Here is a 20,107-nt window from a genome sequence, read left to right as displayed (position 1 = left end):
TCAGCGCCTTTCCGCCTCCCGCCTCCGCGTTGCACGTCCCCTCATAACCCTCCCCCCCATTCTCGCTCGCTCCCTTCACCACTACCATCCCTCTCCGTCGGCCTCGTCCAGCCAGGCTCCCACCTCCCCAGATGCCAGCCTAACCCGCCGCGTCAGCCCGCTCGCTGGGCCTCGGGTGAGCTCCAGGCACACGGACAGTAGGGCCTCGGAAAACTCCTTTCCGCCCCGCCCTCAGCCCCGCCCACCCCTCCTCCTCCTCCTCCTCCTCCTCCTCCTCCTCCCGGCCTCCACAGTTTCCAAGCGCGCGCACATCCCTACTTCGGACTCTTCGCTCCACCCCACTCGCAGGCCCCGCCCCGCATGTCCTGGGCCCGCCCCCGACCCTGCCTGCCGCCTCACCCCTTCCGGCCCCGGCCTCTTCGGAATTCCCAGGCGCACGCACATCCCTACTCCGAGTTCTTCTCTGTACCCCGCCCTCAGGCCCCACCCCTACGCCACGCCCCCGAGCTCATCTTTACTTCGCGGGCCGAGCTGCGCAGCCCTGCCCAAGGGCCTTAACCCCAGGCAAGAGCACTGCCTACTCTCCCGCAGCTTGATCACTGGGGCCTGCTAGACCCACGTACCCACCTCCGAGCGAACACGCACGCGCAGTGCCCACCTCTCCGGGCTCCGAGCTCTTGGCCCTCAGGTCGCCTGCCCAGGGCCGGGCCCCGCCTCTAGGCTCGGCCCCGCCCCTCATGCCGGGTCCCGCGCACGCGCGTCTCCCTTGCCCAGCCTTCCCCCCTGCCTGTCAGCCCCGCGGTCCCAAGGCGGTAAGTCGCCTCCAGCCCCCCCTCCCTCCTCCCATCCTCTCTCTGTCCCACGCTCCTTAGCTTTGTGCCTCGGGCGCTGAGCCGTTTTTCACCTCTCCTCAGCCGCGCCGTGGAAGGAGGGAGCTGCCACCGAGGAGTGCAGCTCTCTGCCCCAGGCAGGGGCACAGGTAGGTGGCGGCCGCGGGCTGGACGGCTCACGGAGCCCCAGGCGGCGAGTGGGGGCGGGGGCGGTGTGTGACGGAGGGGCGGAGTGGGGGAGGGGAGGACCAGGAGGAATGGGGTTGCGGTGTGTGGTTGGGTGAAAGGTGTGAGGATGAGGATATAGGCGTGTGGGAGATGGGTTTATGGGTGAGGTTCGTGGTGCTGGGGTAGGTCATGGGGACGTAGGAATTGGGGTTCGGGGTAGGATAGGAGAAGGGAGGAGGATTAGCTTGGGTATACTCGGGGAGGGGCATGCGTGAGAATTTAGAGAGATGAAGAATTGCCCTGCTGGGTAAGGGGCTTTGAGGAGTACAAGGAGGAAAGGATCTAGGATTAGAATAGGAGAAAGGGTGGGGTCTTGGAGGTAGGGAAGAAAGAAGTTGGGGCTGTGGATTGTGAAATTAGGCATAATAAGGCCCGAAGGAAGAGGATTTTGAAGGTTGAGGACAAGAAGACAAGGAAAGAGATGGAGAGATTGGGGTCCTAGGAGATGGAATCCCAGAGTGAAAGGAAGGGTATAGATGGTAAAGGACAGGGAAAGAGTGCCTGCTGGTTAGAGTGGGTGGACGTGGAATGGTGTGGGGAAGGAGGGGGAGGCAGATGGTGGTGAGATTGGGTCTGGGGGACAGGGAGCCAGATTTCAGAAGGGCCATGGAAGTATTAGAAGGGCATAAGAGAGGTAAGGGCATAGGAGCTGGAAGTGGGTGAAGGAAGGAGGAGTTAGGATTTTGGGTGTGGAGATTGGATTTTGTGTGAGCGGCTCTCGAGTTAGCAGGGAGAAAAACTATGAGTGTCAAGATGTGGAAGAGATTGGTATGTTCATGGGGGAAATAGGGAGCTGGATATGGTGTGACTCTCTGGAGCTTGGGAGAGAAAAGGGTATGGGTAAGAAGGCAGGTAGGAAATGAAAGTTACAGGAAAAAAGAAATGGTGAGAAGTTGAAAATCAAATAATGGTAGTTGACAGAACAATGAAGGTAAGATTGTTAGTTGATTGTTGGTGGTTTGGAACTAGTTTCTGTTCAGGTTTTTATGTTAGAAATTTTCTCAAGAATTTTGCATTTCCCGATAAACCAAGGATGTCTGCAGCTTTGGGATGAAGGCCGTGGATTGACAGTTTTTCTGGTGTGTGGATGTGGGTAATTTCTGCCCTGGCAGAGGGAAGAAGTGAGGCCTCAACGTAGCTCTGTCCTGGCTCTGTTCCCACCAACTCTTTCCTCAGATGTTCACTGTTTTTTGTGGGGGGGGTGGGGGTGGGGTGGGGTGTGTGTGTGTTTATCTCCTTCCTGTCTCCCCTGGATTGAGTCAGTAAATACCAGAGGGATCAAACAGGTGGATGAGATTAATTTTTAACATCTTTTTTTTATCCTTAAGGCTGATGTCATATTTTTATTCTTAAGAGACAACATCATGCAGTGGAAAGAGCTTGAACTTTGGAGTAATACAGCCTTGAGATTGAATTCTGGCTCTGCCACTTACTAGCTCTGTTCCATAAGTAAGTTACTTTGCTTCTCTGAGCCTCTTCATCTGTTCAACAGCAATCCTGACCTCATAGGATTGTTGAGGATTACATGAAATCATTTAATACAGTACCTAACACAGTCCTTGGCAACTGGTAGGTGCTTAGTAAATGGTTGCTATCATACCCACTATCACTATCATCCTAATCATTACTATAATTAAGAATAATCATTATTTTTCTTAGAGGATTGTTAATTTACCTACTAAAGTTAGGTGTTTTCCTCTCTTTCTCTTCAAATTAGATAGCTGTAGACTCAGTTCACAATTTTAATCCTGTTGCCAACCTCCCCTCCCCCCATTTGACTGGGATAGTCCTGTTTCTTGTTTGGTAAACTGGCTTCAAGATATAAAAAGCTGTAGTGTTTATCAATTTCTTTATCTTGCCTCTTATTCAAAAGGCTATAGAGAACTTTTAATGTAGTATATGTTCTTCATTTGATGAAATGACATGCTTTGTGGTAACTTTGGCCCATTCATGGTGGCCAAATACTAGAACATGCACTATTGTGATATTTTTTGTGATGCTGTATGGGTTACAAAACTGCCTCTTTGTAGGAAGCTGGAAGACTATTAAAATGCCTGTTACTCTGTTGACCTAATATAAAATATAGCTAATGCAGATCTACACTGAACATTGTTATTCTTACAGATGCTGATGATTTTAATTTTTCCGTTTGCAGAAGGTTTTTGCCATGGTATGTCTCCTGAGGGCGCCCATTTATAATAGACCACCATGTGCAACAGCCAGGCACAAGCAAAAGCCAAGTACAGAAGCTTTGTGTGGAATTCACTTGCTTTACGGTTCTGAACCTTGAAAGGTTTAAACACTAATATAATTCTTAGATCATTTTATGGTACCTTACAAATTTTCAGGATACTCCTTATTGAGAGAGTGCAAGATGCACATATTTAGTAATAGAAATCAAAGGTCACCAGGATACCCTGAACCAAGGTGGGTTCCGCAAATGCCATAGTTGAAGAGTAGAGAGGCCTGGAGGCTTCTGGACAGATGATGTAGGTTTACTCTTTAGGAAATATTGGATTTCTTTTCATCATGTAGAAAGGAAATTAGCATTTGCTGAGTAATTTAAAGGTAAACTATAGCCGGAACTGTGCCTTTTTTTGAAAATGATCCCTGGAAGCAGGAGCTGCCAGGATTGGGGGCAGCCTGGGTTAACGTCCTTACTCTTGTCCCAAGCTGCTGTGCCCTCTGCTGGGTGGAATCAGACTTTTCTGCTTTTCACCCAAAGTAGTCATCCGTTCATCCATTTGTCCATTTTACTCCAAAATTTGTTGAAGGCAGTATTGGAGGTGAGGTTTAGGGATAATACAGATGGGCAGACCCTATTTCTTTGTCAGGGAGCTTATAATGTACTGATCTATTGTAATATGTTACCTTCCATTGAATTTACCTTTCTTTTAAAATCAAGTCATTCCTTTTTAGGTCCATGCCTGATGTCTACTCTGATATACAGATAGAATAGGGCTCTGAATATCCAATCATAGAGATAAAGACCAAAGGGGATCTGCTTTATCTCCTGGTCAAGATTAAAGTCTGTGAGGTTGAAGGCACCAGATGCTTACTTCTACTGGAAGAAGATCTTAGAATAAATGAGGTATCTTCTGAGCAGCAGGCACTTAATACTGGCAAGAGTATCAGTTATAAGAGCTGTCACTGTGGCAGGAGGTTTTTTTCTGGTTTGTAGATTTTTTTCCCCCATGGTAGTACCAGTAGCAATATACTCCCATCATCTGCTTTTCTTCTACCACCTGCAGAAGGATCTGGCAAGTGGGGGAGGTGCTGCAGCTGTTGCCTGGAAGAGGCGCTGGCTCCTAGCAACAGTATCAGCAGGCCCTGAAGCTCAGAGCACTAAGTCTGTCCCTTTGAGGTCTCACCCTTCGTCCCAGTCAATTCAGCAAATAATCTGTCAAGGGCTTACTCAGTACTAGGCACTATGTTGGGTCTAGGAAAGAGAGATAAATCAAATAAGCGCCTTGCCTTCAAAGAGCTCACAACTCTGGGGACATTAGTGAGAGAAAGACATAATGCACGGTGCTAAGTGCTATGTAGAAGGAGCCAGTGGTGCTCTGGGAAAAACCAGACAGGCATGCACTGGTGCAGAGGTTAGGGAAGCAGAAGAGGGTGTTCCAGCCAAAAGGAGCAGAATGGGCAAAGGCCATTGGGACAAGAGAACATAGCCAGCTTACCTGGGTCATATGGCATGGCTAGAGTAGGGCATAAGGAAATGAGCAGGAAAGGTCGAGGCTCCCAGACTAGGCAGGTCCCTCTTTTCTGATGTGTTTTTACACACATAATTATCCTCAGGAGAAACATGGATTGTTATATGTGTAAAAACACTGATGCCCACAAACAGGATCAACTGTTTGATCTCCAGGGACTCAGCATTTTTGATCACTGACTTGATTGCTGACTCTTTTAAGTGGCATCAGAGCTGCATCTTAGCCCTCTATTGATGCAGAAAAAGCTGAATTGGTTCACTCTAAAAGTCAATCAGATTCTTTTAGAGATAACAGCAGCTTTTTTACCTATATTATATTAAATTTTACCTCTCCTCCCTTTAAATTGTTGTAGAAATGATCATCAAATATTTTCACTTTATTTAACATAGCAATTTCTTGTGTATTTTGAAATCTCACAGTTTCTCAGGAAAACATTTATTCCAGTTAGTGCTTGTGCACAAAATGTCATCCAAATTATCACATAAATACCCAACTGTTTTTGATGCTTTGCCTTATCTTAAAAGTGCCCTAATCGAACCTTAATAGATGTGAAGCTTCCAGAGGCTATAATAGCTTTTATTTAGCTCTCGTGATATAGATTTTTTAAAATCCTGTTGCTTGCGGTCTATGTAAGGTTTAGGAAATGAGTAAACTTTAGTCCTGCAAGTAAGTATCTGCTCAGGGACTATTACATACCAGAGCATTTTGTTAGGGAGTCTGGATGAGTTAAATATGGTCCCTTCTCAAGGAGCTCAAACCAGCAGAACACAGGCCAGGAAACAAATCAGTAGCAGAATGGTGGGCCAAGTGCAACCAAAAAGTGTGTAAAAAGGGCCAAGATAACAAGGGAGTTACTCATTTCTAGTCTTTGTTCTGTGCATAAACATGGTTTTAAAAACTAATAAATTTCATATGTACTCATTTATAACTTGCAAATCAATAAACATTTTATAATTTTAATGGCTCTGTAACATTTCATGGTATGGATATATCATAATTTATTTAGTAACACCCCTGTTTAGGTTGTTTCCAGTTGCTTTACTAACATCAACTGTGTTGCCATGACTTTCCTTTCCTTGTAAATGACTCTGCCCATTCTGTGATAACTTCCTCCAGGTGAATTTTAGAAATGAGATTTGAGCTGGTTTTTGAAAGATGAATAGGAGATCACCAGATAGACGAGAAAAGGGGGAGGGTAGAAAAGGGAATTCCAGGTAAAGGCAATAGAGGCAACTACCAGTGCCCAAATTCACAAGCAACTGGTAAGCTTCATTTCCCCAAACCAGCCACAGGGCCTTCCTGGTAGGCTCATAAAGCTCTGGGCAAAGCAAGATGAAGTTACATGTTACAAATGGCATTTTAATTGGATTTGCTTCCCTTGTGCCTTGTTTTTACAGTTACAACAAAGGCAATGTCTTACTACCTCAACTCAGAAAACCACCTAGACCCAGGGCCCATCTACGTGCGAGAAAATGGGCAGCTGCACATGGTCAATCTGGCCTTGGATGGCGTCAGGAATAGCCTGCAGAAGCCAAGGCCTTTCAGACTGTTTCCCAAAGGGTTTTCTGTAGAGCTTTGCATGAACCGGGAAGATGATACCACACAGAAAGAGAAGACAGATCACTTCATCTTCACATACACCCGGGAGGGAAATCTTCGGTACTCTGCCAAATCCCTCTTCAGCCTGGTCCTGGGCTTCATCTCCGACAATGTTGATCACATTGATTCCCTTATTGGCTTTCCTGAGCAGATTGCTGAAAAGCTGTTCTCTGCTGCTGAAGCCAGACAGAAATTCACAGAACCAGGTACAGGGCTAAGGGCTTTACAGAAATTCACTGAGGCCTATGGAAGTCTGGTGCTTTGCTCCCTGTGTCTGCGAAACAGGTGAGTGTTCTGATTAGAATATTGAGTTTTTTATTGGGTGTGCTAATTGTGTCAAGCTCTGGGGCTTAGTGGGCTTGGGGCCTTCTCCCATTAACTAGCTCTTCAATTTAGAACTTCCAGACATAAAGTGATGGGCCATTTTAAGAAAAATCACTCTTTTTGCCCTCTCCCTTTTCCAGACAGCACTTAACTTTATTTTAAAACTACTTTACCAAGATTAGTTGCTTCCCACAGCTCTTTTATTATGTAGAAAATACTCTTCTACCAACTTTTCTAGTAAGAGAAAATAGAAAAGACGAGTTGTGATTCTTCATGCCAGAGAGCTCTCGTATGCTCTTGGGATGTGAAAACTAGTAACCAGAGTTCTCAGCCCTATTCTAGTTTTCAGACTTTTTCATTTAGGCAAGGTAAGATATTGAGCATTAGATAATAAGAAACTTGAAAGAATGAGTGATTAAAATTTCAAGTATCCTAAATTTTGGAAATTTTCAAATAAGGTCCCAACACCAACACCAAGGTCTGTTTTCTAACTGAGCAGATGTATTTTCTTGTGACTTTACTCATATACTTTTATTGATCTATTTAAAAATTTTTCCCACCATCATGGAAGATGATTTTCAAAGCATCTACTAATTAAAAACAAAAACTTAAAAAATATACATGGAAAAGAATTTAAAACAAACACAACAAAGTATAAAGCAAAGCATAAGCCTCCCTCTCATTACTCTCCTATTTCTTCTCCCTAGAGGCAACTGCTGTTATCAATTTCTTTTATAACATTCCAGAGGTATTCTGTACATATACATGCATGTATAGGTTTCCCCTTTGTCATACAAATGGCAGCACACTGCTTACCCTGATGAGCACCTTGCTTGCTTCATTTATTTTGAAAATCATTTAGCATCAATGCTTGTAGATTCTTTAAATATATGTATAGTATACCACTATATGAACTTTTTTGTAATTAGAAAATGTGAAAGGCAGCTTACAATTACGATGCACAATCAATATGATCATTAAAACAAGGCTAAACTCTAGTGGTTACCAGAGAGTAGGGGGTGGTGGAGGAGGAGAGAGGTAGACTGGGTAAAGGGAGTCAAATATAGGTGGGTAGAGGTAGGGTGAAGTGGGTAAAGAGGAGCAAATATATGGTAGTTGAAAGAAACTGGACTTTGGGTGGTAGTCACACAATAGAATATATAGATGTCAAATTATAATGTATACCTGAAAATTATATAGTTGTATTAATCAATGTTACCGTAATAAACTTAATTTTAAAAATTAAATTTTTTTTAAAAGGCTAAACAGAAAGCATGTAATGAAAGAAGAGAAATTATTCTAGAAAACATAAGCTAAGCTCATATACTTAAAAAAATAAAGAAGCAATTTTTATTTAATCGGCTCATAGAATTAATATTCTTCCCGAGGCCAAATATTATACTTTAAAAAGAAAAGGCATGAACAGATGCAGACAAAAACAGAACCATGGACTCATGAACTGTGCAGACACCTTATGAAAGCTCTGTCTTTGTGCTGCAGCCTCAGTCACGGCTGGGCCTGGCGCTGCTGCCAATGGAAAAGAAAAACTTACCTTGCCTAAAAGAAAAAGTCAAGCAATATTTCATTGTAGCTCACACATTTGGAATATACATTACTCCTTTATTTTTTATTCTAATTTGTTTTGTAGAAAAATTAGAACAATGAAAAATAGAATTAGAATGAATATCTTGTTTTAAAATTATTTCATAAAGGCAATACACACTATTTGAGAAATACAAAAAACTATAACGTTAAAAAATTAATAGTCCCACCATTTATAGTAATTTAATTTAATATTTCTTAATAAATTTAATATAATTTCTTTATACATTTGGAAATATACCCTAATCTACAATTGGTGTTCTGTTTTCTTTTTCTTCCACCTACTATTACAGCTTAAATATTTCTCATGATAGTGAAAATGCTTTTTACACATGTGTGGTATCTGCATACTGTTCTAGTGGTGAAATTGGATGAAAATAGCACTTTTATTCGTGTTTGATGCACACATAACTAAGCATTTCTGGAAAGCAGCTTGGCAGTATGTATCAAGAGCCTTTAAAACATCTATACCATTTGTTTGCCCTTTAATTCAATTTATTAGGAATCTATTCTAATTTCTAACATAAAAATTATATTTTTACATAAGGGTGCTCATTATAGTACTAGTTGTAATAGTGAAAACCTGAAAGCTGACTATATAATATCCAAAGAGCATTTAAAGTGATGGGGTGAAATGTTCATTATATACCAAATGAAAATATAAGAATTAAATTTACATATACTATATGATCCCAGTTTTTAAAAAATAGAAATTTTTCTATGTATTGCATATATAGAAAAAAAGAAACTCATTGAATTGTAATCTAGATAGTGGGATTGAAATTAATTTTAATTTTTTAAGTTTTATTTTTAAAATAATTTTTTATATTTTCTTAATTTTTTTCTCTAAGGAGGATGTATTATTTTTATTAAAAAATATTAGAAGCATTTTAAACATTTTTTTGGCTCATGTTTTATTGCAACGATTCCAAACTTTGCTGTCTTATTCAGATACAAGAGTGAGATTTTTCAGTTGTGATTTAAAAAAAAAAAAAAAAGTCCTTTCTTTTGAATCTCCAAGGGAAAAAAGGAAGAGGGCAAGATATTTTGGGTTTGCATTTGCAATCCAGGGCTGAAGCTGCAGCAGCTAAGATTTTACCAGCAAAGGTTTTTCCAGCACAAAAGGGTTCAGGTCAAAAGGAAAGCACTTGAGAAAATAATTGAAAATGAGATAATTGGTTAGGTTCAGAGACTTGCTATCTTGGGGTTGGGTCAAAGCTGCCTGCCAGAAGGAAAAGCCAGTGTCTTTGCAGTTGGGTTCCAACACTACGAAACTGTATTCCCTGTGTTGAAACCCCAGTGATTTTTAATCCCACTGGTGATTGCAGGGAGGCAAGTACGTTTTCCTTAAAATATCACCCTGTGTAACTGAAGTAATTATAATAGCAACCTTTTAATGAGGGCCTATAGGAATCCATGTATTTTAGAATATTATTTCTAATTTTCTTTATAATCCTGAAAAGAAATAATCATCAGCTCCAATTTCTAGCTGGAGAAATTGAGGCTGAGAGGTTAAGTAACTTTCTCACAATCACACAAGTAATTAGGATTGTTAGAATCCAAGCTCAGGTCTGACAGTAAAATATGCCTGTGATCTTTCTGTTGCTTCTCCACTATATAATTCTGAACTCTTTAAGGCACAAATTGGAAGACTAGTTTTGAGCAAGACCCTAGAACTTTGATTATGTTCTAGGTAAGCATCTAGTAATGTCTGTGGCTTTGCATTTTGTTTTTTCAGCTTTGATTTTTGTAATGTTTGTTAATCATGTTATACATTGTTATGCCCTTCACAGATAACTCTTGTTTCAGAATTACTAAAAATCTTTTGGTTAATTGATCAAAGGATGTATGCTTTCCTTTCTCTGATTGCCAGTAATTCCCCCAAATCCCTGTTAACCCACTTCAACTCTGATTGTAAGATGGAAAACCGGCAGCTTTATTTACAGTGCAATTAAAATACATCTGAGTAAATAAGGCTCATTTGTGTACCCAGCTGAGCTCAGTTACCAGGCGGCTTAGAGTGGGTATCAGTGCCCCAGGCCATCTGTACCTAGCCATCAGGCCAGCCACAGCTTCAGTACATATTACTTTTCTTGGAAATTGGAAGAAAAGCGATCTGACTTTCCTCTTACCTTCTGATTATTTCATCCTTTTTTGGTAATTATGATCCTGCTGACAGAAGAGAGATGTGAACACTTTTAAGTTTCACCCCATTGGTCCTAGAATGCCATCTCTCCATGGAAACTTCTAGACATCCATGAGGAAATGAATGAGAGAAGTGTGCGCTTGCCACAAGTCAGTTTCCCTGTTCTTTTAGGATCTTCTTCTCTCTGTTTCCTGTCAGACCTAACCCCTTTTCATTTTTTCTCACTGACCTCATCTAAAACAGATAAACGACTAGAAAGCAGGGTGGAAACCACAGCCTGGGCTGTGGAATGCCTTTATGATCTCCTTTTCCTCTCCAGAGGCCTCCCTGATACTTCCTGGTAACAGTTCCTGTGTAATTAAATTGGTGGTCCTCACAGGTTTGTCTTAATGACCATCTAGATTTGAGTGGGTCCTCGTAATAATCATACTGCACATACTTTTGGAGTAAAGTTAGCAGGGTAACAGAGTAACAGTGTAGTGGGCAGACACTCAAACTTGGGTTTGAGTAGAAAAGATAAAATGAAATATGCTAAATATCTCTTGGTAGGTCATTGGATGTGAAGATTAGAACCTAGAGTTCTTGGACCTCTTCCAGTTTTCAAACCACTAGATACTGAGCATTAGAGAAAAAGCAACCTTCAAGGAATTATTAATTAAAATTTTGAATATCCTAAAGTTTGGAAATTCTGTGATAAGATCCCAGCACCAACACCAAAGTCTTTCTGCTAACAAAGCAGATGTTTTCTCTTTGTGACTTGTCTTTGCTCATATACTTTATTTATTTAGTTTTTATTCCACTGTCATGTAAAATGACTTTCAAGGCATTAACTAATGAAACAATTTAACCTGTGCCCATGTAGTAATCAGTGAAGTATGCTTATTCCATAGTAGTTTGTCCTGATGGAATGTGGACTGCAGCAGAAAGCCACAAATGGTACTGTTTCAAAGAAGGAAAAGAAAAGCTGTTGATTGCTCTCCACGCCCCACAGATATCTGGTGATCTCAGAAAAACTTGAGGAGATTAAGTCTTTCCGGGAGCTGACCTGCCTGGATCTTTCCTGTTGCAAGCTTGGAGATGAGCATGAACTTCTAGAACATCTCACCAATGAGGCCCTGTCTAGGTATTGACCTGCCACTGTTGCAGATGAATTGTTTTATCATTTTTTTAAAGGGTGATCCAACAGGATCATCTTGAAGAATACTAATTACTTCCCAATTCTATGTTTGCTAGTTTTTTTCCTAAAATATTTTTAATCTCCATTTACTTGGTAGAAGCAATGTAGATTGGATAACTCTTATGAAAGTCAGTTCATTTTTCTAAATAACCTTTATTTCAACATATAGTGCTTGAAGCTACCTGAGTTGAAAAATGATTTTGCCTTTTATGTGTCTAGTCCTAGTTTATTCTAGCAAGAGATGAGAAGTTACCCAATTTTCTGTAGTAATTATTTTCTGTTTTAACTATTAATGAACTTTAAATTATTTAAAAAGTGAACTATTAAAGACAGCCAAATACATCTTTTCAAGAACCATAATTTAAAGAAATCGCCCAGTTTATGCCATTCACAAATAGTCCAACTGATCTCAGACTGGTGGGCAGAGAGGAGGCCAGATGGATTCCTTTGTGGTTTCATAAACACCCAGAAGGACAACAAAATTACAAACCTGAGTCTAACCTACTTCTTGAGGCCTGTCTAGGATAGCAACACCTATATACTGCCCCATGCAAAGGTACTTTTGTGTGAGGTTAGTAAAGTTCAAATTTCTTGTTCAGTGTGCAACAGTGGAACATATTAATACACTTCTGTGAGGTTAGCTGAATGGATAGGCTTAATGACTGTACCTTAGAACTCAGTCTGAAAATCTAGGTTTATAAAGTTGGTTAAACTTAGAGGATTGTTTGCTTTGCTGAAAGAATTCTCATAGGAATTCTGTAACAGACTTTCCCGATATACTTAGAGTGTTTTTGGTGTTCACACCGCATTTGTCAGAAATTCAGCTTTTATATTAAACAAGATATATTTATCTCCTTAATAAAATTCATTTACCCCATTCCACCATATACCTTTAGTGCCCTCTGCCCTCTGAGGTTAGTACTACATAACACTGATCCCTAAGTTAACCTTCACTTAGTAACTGAAATAGCACCAAAAGATCTTTAACTGTTAAATGCATTGGGTGTGAAATAGGGGGTAGAGGATATTTTATATTTTTTAATGAAATTTATGAAAGCATGTTCTCATACCTAGACTTTCTCAAACTCTTTAATTTATTTATGGACTTTGTTTCCCTAGTGTAACTCAACTCCACCTGAAGGATAATTGTTTATCTGATGCCGGGGTGCGGAAAATGACAGCACCAGTTCGAGTGATGAAAAGAGGCCTTGAAAATCTAACATTATTAGACTTATCTTGTAAGTTTTATTAGAAATTATAGATTATTAATGTTGGAAGAATGACCTTAGAAATCATCTAGTTCTTCCTTTCATTTTAAAGGTGATAAATTGAGGGTACTTTCCTAGGTGCCACAGCAAGTAAGTGGGAGAGCAGGACTAAAGCCAGAGGCTCTTGACTCCTGCCCAGATACCTCTTCTGGCATGCTGCCACCTCTTTAGGGTAGGAAAAACCCATACAGATTCATCCCTGTCACTTACTGTGCAGACAGGGCAGCCTTTCATCATATTCATAGCATATATAAAGCACATTTGGTTCATCTTTACATTCTTTGAGTTGCTGATCCATGTTGTCTGTGAGCTAGGTCTTTTTTAATCAACATTTGCTTGGTGAAAATCCAGATGAATTAACAATTATGATAACTTACTCAGGATTAACCAGATATTGACTCCAATGGTAGAAAGTTTATAGAGGTCATTTATGATTTAACTGAGCATCCACTGAATGTATGACAGGATGGTATGGTGTCAAAAGAATGAAAGGAGAAGGGTTTGAGATCAGAGGACACTTTTTGTTCTGCTACTCTTACTTAGCTACCCTAAATAACTTGGGCAAGTTATTTAACCTCTCAGAGCCTTGGTTTTGGCTTCTGTACAATGAAGATAATAACGAATATCTTACCTTCCTCCCAGGGAAGTGTGTATTCATTCAACAAATATTTTTTGAGTATCTACAGTGTGCTAGGCACTGTGCTCATGGCCTTGAGGACTCTGCTAAATGTAGTAGTACTCTCTGTTGTGAGAAGATAATATGTAAGAAAGGATTCTGAAAATTATGAAGGTTAGTAAGAGTAGTAATAGTTTCTGTGTCTAAATACCTTTGAAATTTTTAAAATCTTTTTACTTTGGAGGTGAAATGGCTATGAACAAAATCTGATGAACCATTTTAATACATGATTTTATATGCTGTTTTCATATGGTTGCAAATTAAACCCTTTGAATTAACAACCTGGTCCATTTATTTTTCTGCCAACCCCCAACTCCTAGAAAGTTAGCGCTATAAAGGATCTTAAGGATTATCTAGCGTGGCTCCTTCATATTAGAGATGTATAAAGATAAGATCCCTATATCTAATTTACTCTGAACAGTTTGCTCACTCGGTATTTTATATTTTATCATTATTTGTCCTTTTTTCTGACCTTATTGTTGACATTTTAGCAACAGTTCTTTTATAACAGAATACTACCTATGTTTTTGACATCAAGGTAACCCTGAGATCACAGATGCAGGAATCGGATACCTCTTTTCTTTTAGAAAACTAAACTGCTTAGATATCTCTGGGACAGGGCTCAAGGTAAGACTTTTGCTCTTTTATTTTTGCACACTCGCAATTAAATGTATTTCTTCTGCTAGTTGGTGTTGAGAAAGGGCTGTTATTTATGAGGGTGTTTATTTCCTACCAAAAGCAAGTCCGAATTGACCAGATGTGTGGGCATTCCTTTTCTGTCTTTCCCTCACTAGGACATCAAAGCCATCAAGCACAAGCTCCAGACCCACATAGGCCTTGTCCACTCCAAAGTGCCTTTGAAGGAATTTGATCACAGTAACTGCAAGACAGAGGGCTGGGCTGACCAGGTACTGCAGATTTTTCTCCCCTATAGTTAATATGGTTTTTCATTTTAATTCCAAATGTCTTATTCAATACTTAGAACAAACATTAATTTTCTTGGTATTCCTTGGCTGAATTGTCATCGTCATGTTAAATCAGAAACACTGATGGTCTATAACTGACCCAACTACTTAAGAAAAGGTGTTAGATGCTGGTCCTTAAATATCATGCTCTGGTCACTAGATCATGCCTCATCTTTATTGGACCTAGAAGAAAATGTCATTCTAGAAATGACTCAGAAAAATAATGAATTCTGGCTTACTGTGAAAAAAGCAGCATGACCCAGTTTCAGAAGGACAGATTTTCTTAGCAGTGTGTGTATACTAGAGAGAAAGTAAGTCACACTGATAAGGGTTCAAATCTGACTCTTCCCCTTTTGGGGGGCAAATTTCTTACCTGTCAGAGCCTTAGTAAAGAGAAATCTTTTTTCTCTTTTTCTCACTGAGCCTTCCCATTTTCAACTTCGTGACTGAACTTTGCTTTGACTATGTCTTGTCTTTTTGGTCTCCTTTAAGTTGGTAAAGTACACACTTAAGTAGGAAATCAGAAGGTAACCAAGTGTACAGCACCAGTAGATGCTAGCTTGCGTGTAGCTGGTGCCTTTCTCTTTCAAACACTTAAAACCAATGTTTCTTGGTGGAGGCATAGAGAATTCCCCAAACTCTTGTTTTAGATCCCTTCTTGGGGAAAGGGATCATTTAATTTAACTGAGCATCCATTGGATGTATGGCAGGATGGTGTAGTGTCGAAAGAATAGAAGGAGCAGGGTTTGAGGTCAGAGGACCTCATTACCACTTGATTGGCTTAAGCTGTGATGCATATGATGGTGGACCTGTCCAGATGCCTGATTATAGCATCACCTTCCTATAAGTAAACAGGAAGGTGGGGGGACTGGTGAGTCAGTGTTACAGAAGCACTTTGAAGTTAGTCCAGAAAACACATACTGAAGTAATTATCATAGTATATTGCCAGACATAGTTTGTAGACTGGATGAATCCTAGACATAGCCAGTGGATTTGGGCCAGGTTGGGATGGTCATACAAAGGCTTGATATAGTTTGGTAGCAGATGTCATGGTGGAAAGACCATAGGCTATGGAGTCAAAGAGACCTAGGTTTGGGATTCTGGCTTGACAACTCAATAGCTATATGACTTAAGGCAACTTTAAGTCTCTGTTTCTTCATCTGTAAAACATGGAAACCAGGATCTCTCTTGCAAAGCTTGGTATAGGTGAAATACCAAACAGCCTAGCCTGAAAGTAAGTGGATTGGGCTCTGTGCTGCTTACACCATGCAACCTCAGTCTGGCCATGGCACTTGGCTGCATAGCTTTATCTATCTTGTTGATTCCTTGTTGAAACTGTTGCAGGCTGCCTCCATGCTCTTCCTGCCTCATTCTCAGCAGGCGACATACTGTTCCCCTTAGATAGGAGGGAAGTAGAATATGACACATAAAAATGAGGCCATCTAACAGAGTCTTCTTACTTCCCCATTTCTGTCTCAAGACTTCTTCATTTCTTCAACCATAGTCTACTTCCCTCCTATGTAAGGGGAACAGGTGTGCCACTTTATTCCAGTGATTAGCCCTTTCGAGTTTTTTTGAGAGGGGTGCGCTGTTTTTCAGCTCTGTTCCCTAAGATCAGCAGCTACCTCTGTGATAGTTCACTAATCAGTTCTCTCAACTGCCCCACCACTCACATCTTCAGCCTCACCCTCTCTTGGCTCTTTTCTTTCTGTGTATAAACATACTCAAGCTCCTTTTATTCTAACATGTCCTCATCTCCCAACACAACTGAATTGTTTTCTATTCTTATCTCTCCCACCTCCTCATTGCCTATTTAGTTCTTAGTCCCTTGTCATTTAGTTTTAGCCACTACTGCTCTCCTGCAGGTGTTCTCTTAAAGGTGGCACGTAATCTCATTCTTCACCTGCCTTGGGTTTTCTGCAGCATTGCTGCAAAACATGTCTGCCTCATGCTTTTTCTCTGTCGGCCTTTGTCCTGGCTCTCCCCTAACTTTCTCACTTGTCCCTTTAGCTCTTGCTAATTCCTCATTTCCTCCTCTCCTCCGACCCTCCACTCACTCTCCAGGTGATCTTAACTATACTCAGAGCCTTAACTGCCCCTGCTGGGATGATTCCACCTTCTCGCACATGGTAGACCCATTCCTAAATATCGTCCATACATCTCCACCTGGCATCTCAAATTCAACGTGTCCAGAGCCTAACTCATTTTCTTCTTCCCCATCTCCAAACATCTCCAAATTCAGCTAATCCATCTCGGCATTCTCTCAGATGTGTCCCCGTTTTCCATAATCAGGAAAGTATCATAGAAGGGATGACAACTGTTATTTATGGAGTGCTTTCTGTATGCCAGACACTGTGCTACACCCTACACATATGTTATCTCATTTTACAAATGAAGAAATTGAGACTCAGAAATTAAATGACTTGCCACGGGTCCCCTGGCTAGTAAGTGGTAGAGCTAACTCTGGAACTGTATTCTTAAACTCTGTGTTGTATTGCCTCTGTGTCCTGAAAATGTTTTTCTTGATAATCATTTAATTGTGTACCATAATGAGAAATATTAAATTTAATTCTTGTTACTCATGGTATGTGTGAAATAACCATTTGTTTTATTTATGTATAGTTTATAGCCAGCCAAACTTCCAAATTAATTTGTTGTAGCTTATAATAAAAATACATTTGTAACAGTTTTAAAAAATGGAAGCTGATCATGAAGTATCTTGAGAATATGGAAATGTGGGCATTTTATATACACACAGAATTTGAGTTATAGTTGGTATATTTTAAGACATGAGTGAGTCAAGGAATGTGTAAAAGTAATTTGACTAAGGTTTTAAATTTTAGTATTTAGTTTAAGGATATGCAGTTTATTTCTAGTTTGGAATAGACATGAAAATAGGGAGTCAGCTTTACAGATTTGTCCTGAGTCATGCAAATACATACGTCCAACATGTTTGCATTTTAACCAACTCCTACAGTAAAACAGAAAATCCAGGGTTGACTTGGTTGTTACTCTTATCAACAATCATCTGAAGTAAGATTATCACAGGGGTTCGTGTTTATGGAAAGAGAATAGGGGGAATAAGGAAGATTTGAGATTAAAAGCTTGAGATTTTGTTCAGATTCATATCTTTCCAAATACGTTTTAGATTGTTCTGCAGTGGGAGCGTGTGACTTCGGAAGCTGTGAAGCCACGAGAACCCTCGGAACCTCGAAAGGCAGCTCAGCACTTCTGTGAGAAATTCCCTTTCCTTTGGAGTTTTTGCCCTTAGGTTGTTTCCACCCTTAAAGCAGTAATCCTGTCTTCATTCAGTGGGCAAATTAATTGTGATGGTATTGACTTAATTAGATCACAAAGACTTGTGTTCTCAACATAGCTTACAACGTGAGTTCACTCTTAGCTTTGAGCACCAGCACCAAGAAAATAGCTTATTGTTTGTATGTATGCGTGTATGTATATCCGTATGTCCTATCTTGTTCGAAAAGAGATTTGCAGTGGCACAGAATACAGTACAGATGTTTAAAAAGGAATTAAATTTAGCTAAAAGGTAGAAGCAACCCAAGTGTCCCTCAGCAGATGAATAGATAAACAAAATATACTAGCTACATTCAATGGAGTAGTATTCAGCCTTAAAAGGGAAGGAAATTTTGACACATGCTATCACATGGATGAAACTTGAAGACATTATGCTAAGAAGACATAGTGGTTGCCAGGGACTGGCAAGGGGTAATAGGAAGTTATTGTTTAATAAGTACAGGGTTTCAGTTTAACAAGATGTAAACGATCTGGAAATGGATGCATGGTGACGTTTGCACAACAGTGCCACAGAACTATACACTAAAAAAGGGTTAAAATGGGAAATTTATGTTATGTATATTTTAACAATGTTTTGCAAAGGAGGTTAAGTGATGAAATCGAAGTGAAGGAGAAATAAAGGTAACAAAATAAAAAGCCAGGGCGCACCAAAAAATATATAATAAGTTTGTATCATTTGAGAGTTGTGCCATAAATTTGGCTCATAGAAACAGTCAAGTCCAGAATTTGAATAGTAATGACTAACATTTTTTTTAGCTTTTAGTATGTGCTAAGCATTGTGCTGAGCACTTTATGTACATTATTTATCTTCACATCACCCTTATGAAATAGGTTTATATACTTACAAAAATGAGAAAACCAAACCTCAAGACAAGTCACTTGCTCAAGGTCACTTATCCAGGAGGTGGCAGAGTACAGGCCTTCAGCCTGTGCTACTGCATATGCCACCGTTACCTTCTAGGGCACTCAGAAGGGAATAAAATTAATGCAGACATCACCCTGTTTGGGCTTTGGTCGTTTCCCTTGGATCAGCTTTCTAGACTTAGGCAGGCATTAACATGTCAGTGTAGTAAACTCATTACCCTTCTCTTCTGTCATTCTCATAATAGATGGGAAGAGGACTCGAACAGAAACCCCAGTGAAGTGCCCCCTGGCAGACACTCACATGAACTCCTCTGAGAAACTCCAGTTCTATAAAGAGCAAGTCCCAGACTGCCATGGGCCACTGTTGAAACACGAAGCTGTCTCAAGCCAGGAGTCAAAGAAGAGCAAGAGAGCTTTCGAAGAACCAGAAAAGGAACAGGGTAACTCTTCACAGTCTTCAAAGCAGAAATATGTGTGTCTTGCTGTGGAAGACTGGGACTTGTTAAATTCCTATTGATTGACAGATAGAAGATGACCTTTCTTCCCCCCAGCTCTAACGTATGAGGAAAGGCAGCTGATAATGTTTTCCTTTTTGTTTGACTTTACCTACGGCATTAGCATAGCAAGCAGATATTTCTACTTTTGTGGTGGGGAAGGGGAATGCTATGGAAGTATGTAATAATTTCTAATGTATATTTTCAATACATAGTAATTTTTTCAAATAAACGTTTTTGCTGTCCTTGAGTTCTGCTTTTGAAATATAGACGGAAGCTACAGGAAATAACACTTTGATTTGGAATTAAAGACCATGCGAACTAACAAGGAAGCTTAGCATGATTTGCTACTACCCCAATTTGGCCCAACCAATGGGATATATACATATGTATATATATGTGTGTGTATGTGTATACGCATATATATGTGTGTGTATATATATATATATATTTGTATATGGTTATCATTATAGAATGCATCATATTTGCCATGCCTTGCCCTCACAAGAACCATGGAAGGTAGGGATTAGCCCCAATTTAGAGTTAAGAAAACTCACTTAACCTAACTTAGGTGAGTTGTTCAAGGTCACCAAGCTTATAAGTGACAGAACCAGAATTTATACTTCTTTCTGTCCACCTCTAAAGCCCACACTCTTACATTGCCTTTTAAATAATAGTTAACTATTTGTTAAAATCTCAGCTATTACATATGTGAAGTAAAGCACCAGGAATCTTCACAATAGTCCTAAAAGTAAGGCTTATCATCTTCCATTTGACAGATGAGGAACCTGTGACCAATGACTTGCCTTGGACCAGTGCTTCTCAAGCTCTATTGCGGATGAAAACCACCTGGAAATCTTGTTAAAATACAGATTCTGATTTAGTTGGTCTGAAAAGTTGAGA

At 40.2% G+C, this 20,107-nt stretch overlaps 2 protein-coding genes across 16 annotated transcripts in view; one reads left to right on the top strand and one right to left on the bottom strand.

The window, feature by feature from the left end:
- The window catches only part of HSPB11 (heat shock protein family B (small) member 11), a 47,678-nt gene extending 46,950 nt beyond the window's left edge, over positions 1-728 (bottom strand). For 4 of the 8 annotated variants that reach the window (XM_023536827.1, XM_011370451.2, XM_023536826.1 and 1 more), the window contains exon 1: positions 628-728. The gene's annotated coding sequence lies outside the window, so the exon portion shown is untranslated. Of the gene's footprint in view, positions 1-123; positions 222-399; positions 503-627 lie in introns of those variants that run through there. The other 4 variants (XM_023536825.1, XM_011370449.2, XM_011370450.2 and 1 more) reach the window with 4 other exon arrangements.
- A 10-nt stretch (positions 729-738) lies between these two features.
- On the top strand, positions 739-19,454 carry LRRC42 (leucine rich repeat containing 42). Of its 8 annotated transcripts, none has more exons than XM_023536817.1 (9): positions 739-812; positions 2,413-2,507; positions 6,172-6,658; positions 11,437-11,568; positions 12,742-12,860; positions 14,105-14,193; positions 14,361-14,474; positions 17,680-17,764; positions 18,956-19,454. In XM_023536817.1, the coding sequence occupies exons 3-9, from the start codon at positions 6,186-6,188 to the stop codon at positions 19,225-19,227; spliced, it is 1,284 nt and encodes a 427-aa protein (XP_023392585.1). In that variant the 5' UTR covers positions 739-812; positions 2,413-2,507; positions 6,172-6,185; the 3' UTR covers positions 19,228-19,454. The 8 variants fall into 8 exon arrangements, with proteins under 8 accessions (XP_023392585.1, XP_011368745.1, XP_023392583.1 ...); XM_023536815.1 differs by having other exon boundaries at positions 743-812; positions 2,387-2,507; XM_011370442.2 differs by lacking the exon at positions 2,413-2,507 and adding an exon at positions 915-979 and having other exon boundaries at positions 749-812.
- Positions 19,455-20,107: the final 653 nt, after the last annotated feature.

Source organism: Pteropus vampyrus, unplaced genomic scaffold, assembly GCF_000151845.1.
Source record: "Pteropus vampyrus isolate Shadow unplaced genomic scaffold, Pvam_2.0 Scaffold170, whole genome shotgun sequence".
NCBI classification, from domain to species: domain Eukaryota; kingdom Metazoa; phylum Chordata; class Mammalia; order Chiroptera; family Pteropodidae; genus Pteropus; species Pteropus vampyrus.
This window is presented reverse-complemented; position numbering and strand designations above follow the sequence as displayed.